Source organism: Lynx rufus, unplaced genomic scaffold (genome assembly GCF_022079265.1).
Source record: "Lynx rufus isolate CCGP_SWC_20201006 ecotype Redwood Valley unplaced genomic scaffold, mLynRuf1.p SCAF_8, whole genome shotgun sequence".
NCBI classification, from domain to species: Eukaryota; Metazoa; Chordata; class Mammalia; order Carnivora; family Felidae; genus Lynx; species Lynx rufus.
The window spans coordinates 66,924,521-66,933,524 of record NW_025814896.1 but is presented as its reverse complement, the minus strand read 5'-3'; the positions used below and the strand labels follow the sequence as shown (position 1 = coordinate 66,933,524).

General features: G+C 40.6%; 1 protein-coding gene across 1 annotated transcript in view; it reads left to right on the top strand.

The window, feature by feature from the left end:
- The first annotated feature begins 4,242 nt into the window (after window positions 1–4,242).
- The window catches only part of STPG4 (sperm-tail PG-rich repeat containing 4), a 46,130-nt gene continuing 41,368 nt past the window's right edge, over window positions 4,243–9,004 (top strand). The window contains 3 exon segments of the mRNA XM_047069728.1: window positions 4,243–4,525; window positions 6,394–6,453; window positions 7,828–8,085. Of these exon segments, the coding sequence (XP_046925684.1) occupies window positions 4,463–4,525; window positions 6,394–6,453; window positions 7,828–8,085 (381 nt within the window). The 5' untranslated portion in view covers window positions 4,243–4,462.

Here is a 9,004-nt window from a genome sequence, read left to right as displayed (position 1 = left end):
CTTTGGGTTGTCCTGCCTATCTGCAACATGTTTTACAAAAAAGTTATCTTTTTTTTTATTTTTTATTTAAAAAAAATTTTTTTTTCAACGTTTATTTATTTTTGGGACAGAGAGAGACAGAGCATGAACGGGGGAGGGGCAGAGAGAGAGGGAGACACAGAATCGGAAACAGGCTCCAGGCTCTGAGCCATCAGCCCAGAGCCCGATGCGGGGCTTGAACTCCCGGACCGCGAGATCGTGTCCTGGCTGAAGTCGGACGCTTAACCGACTGCGCCACCCAGGCGCCCCTCAAAAAAGTTATCTTTAGGAGTGGATTGGCACTTCTGGTTTTAGTTTTTGCTTGCTTCTAAACCATTGCTTTCTCTATAATCTTAAGCTCAAAAAGTGGTTATCAGGGTTTGTTTGTTTGTTTGTTTGTTTTAGCTACCTTTTAAATACTTAATGCAAAATTCCATAGTAAACCAGAGCTGAGATTAAAACATTAAGTATAATTGTTTTCTGATTATTGTAGCCACAAGGTTTATCTTCCCAGGGGGTTAATTCATTTGGCAGGCTATTGCCCATCTTGGACTATTTCAATACCTTTATTCTACCAGAAAATAGAAAAGTGGATGGTTACTGAAGGAAAAGGAAACTAAGTAGGTTTTAGAGCGAAGTTACAGGCATTGATAATCCTAATGGGGTGTTACATTATTACATGCTAGGCAGGCAATCAATTAAATAGAGAGACCTTCATTACATGTAATAATTAAGTGAAAAGGAAGGCCAGCAAAGTATTTGGGGCAAAGATTAACATGCCTGGGTGTTGAGTCACAGTAGTCTCCAGTGTATTAAACATGGGCTTTGGAGTTTTATCTCAACAGTGTTCATATCACTGCTGTGTGTAAAACTTGAAGAGGTCAGTGTTTTCTAAGCCTCAGTTATTTTGCCTGAAAAATGGGTATAGTTGAGCCAACTGGTTTTTAACTTGACTTTTACAATAACGAAGGTAAAGTACTTAGCATAGTTCTTGGCGTTTGCAGTAAGTGTTCAGTTGATGTTACTACGCTCTTAAACCAGTTATGACTCTAAAATGAGGGAGTTGGTAAAAGTTAATCTTTCGCAGTTCCAACAGTTTTTCCAATCCCTACATTTTGAAGTTTACCTAGGTTAACAGGGTGGAAGGGGACACTATTTAGGGGTACTTTGGTATATCATACTGATTTTTATGTTCTAATCTTCACAAAAGTCACAAAATTGGCATTTTGTTTTTATAGGAAATTGAAGTGAGCAGTTTTATATAATTTAGTGGGTCATGTTTGGCACGTACTGAGCTGGATGCAAATCTCCATTCCACTTCCTACAACAATCTTATGGAACTCAGGACTATTTTTGAAAGCTTTAGTCCTATGTTCAAATCTTAACCATATTGCCTCTTTTAGTATCGCAGGATTATGGTAATTGATAATTCTTACCCTAGTACTATCTGTAACATGTTTGCTCTCAGATAATTTTTTTTTTGAACATTTATTCATGATTGATAGAGACCGAGCATGAACAGGGGAGAGGCACAGAGTGGAGAGACACAGAATCGGAAGCAGGCTCCAGGCTCTGAGCTGTCCGCACAGAGCCTGATGTGGGGGTTCTAACTCATAAACCGTGAGATCATGACCTGAGCCGAAGTTGGACGCCCAACCAACTGAGCCACCCAGGCGCCCCATGCTCTCAGATAATTCTAACATAAATCATCACTACTGCAGTTAATAAAAGTGATCCATACTTCAGGATGTATTTTACAGAATTTTTATTAAAGATCTGATGCCTAACAGGCACTGTTGACCTCTACTTAGTGTATTCTTGAATTCTCAAATGCATCCTCCCTTTTAAAACTGCTGTTAGGATAACTTGAAAATAAATCTTAAAATTTTCTCAGTGATACTGTACAAGACTATGTTTTCTTAAGAGGACATTTTGTTTATCCTACATACTTAATCTGTCTTACTGGTGAAGTCCTGGAAGTCATTGACCTATGCTGTTTCTATTTTTGAGATACGCAAAACTATTTTCTCATCTAGATGTTCTTTTCTATTTCACACCTTGTATGGGTTTCTAGACTTCTCTGTACCTTTCATCATATTCCTTTAGTCTCTAGAGTACCAGTCCCTAGTCTGCTGAGCCAGTTTTACAGGCTCAGCCAAAATAAGAAAGTGAAATGAGGAACAGTGATAGACTTGATTTAATCTCTTAACATTTGTGAAAACTCTGGTTATTAGCCTTTTGGCCTTATAATTTCAGTTCTTGATTTCAAACTTGATGCCTGGTTGTTCCCCCCCAACAACCCCCCCCTTGCTTTTAGTTTTTTTTTTTTTTTTTTTTTTTTAAGGCTCTGTTGAGTTTAGAATCCCAGTATTTTTGGTAATGTTTGTTTATTTTTGAGAGAGAGTGTGCCTGTTTATTTTCAAGAGAGAGAGTATGTGTGTGTGTGCGTGCACGCGCTTGCGTGAGTGGGGGAGGGGCAGGGAAGGAGGGAGTCAGGATCCCAAGCAGGTTCTGCACTGGCAGCAGAGAGCCCAATGTGGGGCGCAAGCCCATGAACTGCAAGATTGAGATCAGACGCTTAACTAAGCCACCCAGGCGCCCCATAGAGTCTCAGTATTTTGAGAGATGGAGTCTACTAGTCTCTCACAAAAAGTCACCTATAGAATCTTAGGCCCTGCCTCAGAATCTGAATCTGTATTTTCAGAAGATCCCCAAACGTTTTGTATGCACATTATTATTGGAAAAGCACTGTGCTAGTCCATCCTCTGGTTTTATTTAATAGGCAGGGAAACTGGTCAGCCATATATATTCAAGTATTTTAATCCCTCCTGTGTTCAGAAGACTCAGAATTCAGACAAAAACCTGTGTTTGGGACATGTTTAAAAATTAGGGGAGCAACGATTTGTCAGAATGAATTCGCCAGTGAAGATAGGCACATGATGCTTTGGGGTATAAGGGATTAGGCTAAGGGGGACTTCCCAGAGGAGTTGACTCTTGAGGTTTGTCAAGTTGTCAAAAAGGAATAAATAGCGTAAGGGGAGACAGCGTGAAGATGGCATATTTGGGATTTCCAAGTATGTATCTGAGCGTGACATTTTAATGAGGGAAAGGAGATGAGGCTGGATTGTGAATTTTGCTTTTGTCCCAAAGGCAATGATAATGATAGTCTGTATTTACTGAATGCATTATGCTAGACATGGTTCTGAACATTTTGCTCAGATTAGTCTCCACAACAACCTGGTGTGGGCAGGTTCCGATTTATTTAATCACCTTTATAGACGATAAATCACAGCAGATGCGGAGAGTGGTCAAATCCTGATAGTCCTGGGAGGAGAGGGATTCAAGAAGGAGGTAGTGGAGTAATCAATACAGCAATGGCAAGTGGAGGTCAAGTTTGATAGTTGAAAAATCCCCCATTGGATTTGGTAATTGGATCACTGGCTAGTTCAGCAAATCCAGTTTTAATAGATGTGTACACGTGTCAGATTAAGATGGTTTTAGGAAAGTATGGGAGGTGAAAGCCTACTCTTGAAATCTGTGAAAGTTAAGGAGAAACTTTCTGGTACAGTGGTCAGTGGGGTGCTGGAGCAAGACCCGGATATGAACTCTGCCGCTGCCACTTGTATGCGATGCCCAGTCAACTATATATGCTAACCTGCCCAAGGAAGCCTCGGTTTCCTCACCCATAAAATGGAGTTAGTATTTGTTAAACAGGGTTGTTATGAAGATTGAATTAGAGTAATGTGTGAAGTACTTAGAACACCAGAGGTTCTCTATAAAATGAAATTATTAAGGTTGAGGGGAGAGTTTGTAAAGATGAGGATGTTTATAGGTTGAGAAGCTACAGGTAGAGGTTGAAAGCGAAAAGAATCTGTCAGAAGAAAGGGTGGTTCTTGGTGTCACAGCTAGGGAAGTCCACTGTCTCTAGTGCTCGCTCCTCAAATCAAGAGGCAGGAGAGACACCCCCAGAATTTCAATCCAGAGGAGTTTAGAAACAACCTTAAAAAGTGGGTGCTAAGGCTGATTTTCGCTCTAAAGCTGAGTATGCCTACCAAGCATACCGTCTCCCTGCCTGGGGGTGTGGGGTGGGGGTAATCTGGGAAAAGGCCGGTGGGGATTAAGGTATGCTCAAACTCCCACAAACAGTCTTTTGTAAGCCTTTCTTGGCGCAGCTACCCACCCCAGGGCTCTGTGGCGCCTTCAGAGCCCTGTAGACTTTCTTACTGCACACGTGCGTGACAGCCTCGAACGGATTTCCTGTGCGCGAGGCTTGGGGCCGGGCCTCGGTGTGTCCGCCTCTCGTCTCACCACGCGACGCGAAGCTGGCGGTTTGCTGGTGGGTCCCCTGCGCAGGCTCAGGAGCTCGCGGACCCCAGGCGCCTCCGGGCAACCGGACGCCAACCACGGCGGAGGGAGCAAGGAGGTTGCCGTGCACCAGCCAGTTATGGCCTTCACCTCCAATACCCTAAGGGAAGGCCTGGGACCTGGCAGTTCGGTGGTCACCTCGGTACAGAAATCCTCCCCCAGGCCCCCCAGTACCCACTAGTATCTCCTGCTGAAGTCCTCTGCACCGACTCCCATGTCTCTCTAATGCTGGGCCCTTGCACCCCTCTGTTCTTCCTATCTTTCCCTTCGCTCATACCTACCCGTAGTCCTGTCTTCCTGATCTTTATCTGAGGTCTACTTCGCTCTATTTCCTCTTCCTTTGCTCTCTCTCATCCTTCCATTCGCCCTTTGTTTTCTGTATTTTCTTTCCTTCCCTACTACTAACTGCGCTGGACAGCTGCTTTAATTTTCTTAATTTCCCCCTCTGCCTAGAGAGGATTGGTTTTTCCTTACTTAGTCTGATGCACACGTTTTTGCCTCTGCCTCCTATTTTAGTATTTATAAAATACTTGAAACTACCTGCGTTTAGTGTCTGGGGGAGGGATGGTTAGCCTATGTTTTGTAAAAGTGATTCACCCCTAAATGAATTTGAAGTGATAGATGGGTGGAGTTTAGATCACGCCTGGGGCAAAACAAAGCAGTGTCTGCTGAGTACCTTCCTTAAGAAGTACCATGTTTACTTCTCCCTTCTTCCTGCTTATTTTCCTGGTTCTAGGTAGAGGTGGGAGACCTGTCTTGACCTGCCTGAGAAAGTTAGATTTCTGTGACTTTAAATGTGCAACAGAGAAGATTCAACAGAAATCGTATAAAGGGAACATATAGGAAGAAATTCAGACAGCAGTGTATGTTGAAACTAGCTCAGGGGTACTCATAAGTAGAGTGAATATAAGTTGCTAAATAGAAAGAATGAATTATATTTATATCAGTTTACTGATTAGATTGTTTATTATTTCTAATGCATCGTTGCTTGAAATAACTTACATTTTGTCGTTATAACAAAAGCATTATAAATGAAAGTACAATTCAGTATTTTAATGACTATACCTTGTGGAAATAGCACAAAAGGAAAAAAATAAACAACTGTGTTCTGTTGATGGTGAGGCAGAAACGAATGTGGAATAATAATAAATGGGTATAGAATACTTACTATGGAAGACAAGAACGTCCTTGGAAACTAAGGAATATCAAAAATAATTTGTTTTTTAACTTGGCAGGTGAGATGTTAAAAATAAAAGCTACTATTTTTGAGTACTGCGTGTGGGTACAGGTCTTTAAATGTATAATGCCTTATTCTCGTGCCAACCTTGGTATGCCTTATTTATATACTCCTAAGAGGGAGTTAAGGCTAAGGGTTAAGTAACGTGCCTAGTCCTCCTAGCTAGTAAGTGGCAGAGTTGGAGTTCAAGCCCAAGTCTGTCTGGCTTCTCTATCATTCTGCCTCTTTAAGTGTCACAGCTAGCTGGACAAGCTGAGAGAACTGGCTGTATCATATTTATATGATACATGTTTGGTAGTCTTTGTAAATCCAGGAAACGGCAGTTTTCAACATTTGCCACATAGCCAGGAATTTGTATCCCAATATCAGATTAATTTGGTGACTATACCCTTCTACCTTGAACTCCCAGCACCATCACCTGAACCATAAGCATATTATAATAATACAGTTTTAGATCTACATAACTCTTTCCTTCCTAAGAACACCACATTTAGTAACATCTGATTTGCCTTATGACATCTCTGGAAGATGAGATTATTTATTACTCTCATTTTTCCCAAGGGAATTTAGATGATTAAAACCACTTCAAATCATAAAATAGCAATTTGAGGAAATATTATAGGCAAAATTTATCATTATGTAGCTTTCATTTTAATTCAGGCTGACCAATTTGGTACAGGTGTTGATTTCTTCAAGCAAATGTTTTATAAAATATATTTAACTTCCAGGGATCACCTCTCAAATGATTAAGCACATTTTATGTTTGTTAATAGAAACGAACCCGGAAGACATCATCTTTTCAAAGAGAAGGATGGTGGAGAATAGCATTACGAGTACGTATGTATATTTTCATTCTTTCTATTCAAGTGATTCTTATTCCTATTGATATTTTAACCAGTCCTTACCCTTTAGGTCGCTAACAATTGTTAGAAAACAGTGGACCTCATCTCATATTTATAATTTTAGTATCAGCATATGACTGACAAACCAAATTTAATTAAATTTAATTTAAATTTTGGATGCAGTAAAAAGTAAACTGGGAATCTAGGTGCTTTACAGGATATCTAGATAAGGTCAATGTAGTTTATGATGGTGGTGAGATTACACAAGAAAAAGCCTCCATTCTAAAAAAGGGTGTGGGTTTCAGTTTGTTGTTGTTGTTGTTGTTTTTTGGTTTCAGTTTTTATCTTAGCTAGATGGCAAAGAGCCTATGAGAACTTAACATGGTCAATGTAGGAAAGCAAGGTGATAATATATCAAAGAAAAATAACCAGGAAATTCCCCCTTTCAAGAGACATCATTTCTGTATTGTAGAAATATTTTCTATCCATACCCTTCAATAACAGAGGGACCCATAGGTCAAAGCCTTCTTGAAATTGATTTTAAGGGTGGAACCAAGTGCAAAGTCGGTTACAAAACAAAAGTGACTAAACTTTCAGGTCTGGCCATTCAGCCACACTGTGGTTGGGATTTGAAAGTACCAAACCTCTTATGGGACCCATCAGATCACATGATCTTCCCATTCATCCTCAGCCTCATGTTCTTATTTTTTAGCTTCTCACTTGAGAGCTAGAAAGAAACCTGTCGTTATCTATCAAACAGAAATAGGCTAACTTTTTTTTTTGTCAAGAAACTGTCCTGAATGGTTTCACGAGAGATCTGACACTTCTAGTCCAACTGCATCTCAAGTGTTAGTATCTCTGAGGTTACTTTTTAAAAAGTTAAAACTTTGACTATGGCCATGACCCATTTGCTATATAATTCAGCAATTGTCTCACCAAGGAAACAATCATGATTCTCTGGAAATATTGTTCTGTTGAGGGTGTCTACTGTATTTGATAAAATTTTATTAAACTTTAAAACAGAGAAATGCTCCTTAAGAGTGACCCTTCTGGGGTGCCTGGTGGCTCAGTTGGTTAAGCGTCTGATTTTGGCTCAGGTCATGATCTCATGGTTCGTGAGTTCAAGCCCTGTGTTGGGCTCTGTGCTGACAGATCAGAGCCTGGAGCCTGCTCTGGATTCTTTGTCTCCCTCTCTCTCTGCCCCTCCCCTGCACATGCTCTCTCTCTCTCTCTCTCAAAAATAAATAAATGTTAACAAAAAAAATTTTTTTTTAAATACTAAGAGTGACCCTTCTAAGAATGATGCTTTAGGGGATGTTACCCATTCACATACTGATCTGAAAAAATGATGTCAATTTTCCACAGAATACACCTATCCCTGGCACTTACCACTTGAAAACTTTTATTGAAGAATCCCTATTAAATCCAGTGATAGCAACCTACAATTTTAAAAACGAAGGAAGAAAAAAACCATCTCTTGTGCAAAGAAATGATCCAGTACTAAATGACCTTCCCCTGTATGTACCTCCTGACTTCTTGGACTTGTTAAAGAAGCAAGGAGCCACTTACTCATTTAAAGACAAACCACGGCCAAGCCCCAGCATGCTGGTTTACAAAGATCAGGTAAAGTGCTACTTTTTTGTGGGAAAGCTACTCAGAACCCCTGAGGAAAATATTCTATGTACTTAGAGCGCATCTTCCCCAGGAGAAATTGCAAACCTTTATGATGCTTTATTTTCTACAGAAATCAAATGAGGGCTGCCTAATATGCAAGTATGTCCAGCAAGATTTTTCCCTGTGATGTCTCCTTCACCCAAGGAGAATACATGGGGACAAGTTATTCCCTCTCTGGGTATTGTTGGCAGGATTCCCCCGACTTGGGGGACTTGGGGGGCTTCTGAGATCTTATCTGTGATTGGGCCATACTTCTGTTCTCTCAAGCAGTTGATGCCGGGTACCCTCTTCTTTTAACGAGAAAAGTTTTCCAGTGAGTAGTACCCTTTAATTAGAGTGTGAATAGACCTGGATCCCATAGCGAACGTTTTTCAAAACTTTCTTGTAGAAATGAGCACTGTGGTACCAAGAAGGTCAGAGTCTACTCTCTGCCCCGCCAGTTCATTCATAACATTGGTAGTAGACAGAGTACTCCTATGCTTACAGCCCTGTTCTAGGTTCTGTGCAGGGGAGATGTTCCTGACTGGGGAGTATTTGAGTAACAATACAAGAGCAAATATATCAAGTGCTAAGATAAATAGCATGGCAAGAAATGCCAGGGGGAGTTCAGTGTAGGCTGGGTTCAAAAGCTGCAAGGCTCCCTGGATTAAGTAGGACCCAGGCTGGACCTTGAATAATACATGACATTTATGTGGCTCTTTATAGCTTATTGTGAGTTTCCACATGTAATCTCTCAGTTGTTCTTCCCCAACATTCTGAAATAGGTGGAACAGATGTTATCCCCATTTTATATGTGAAAACCGAGGTGAATAGAGACTAAGTCATTTGTTCAGAGGCATGTAGCTGATAAGTAGATGACACATTAATT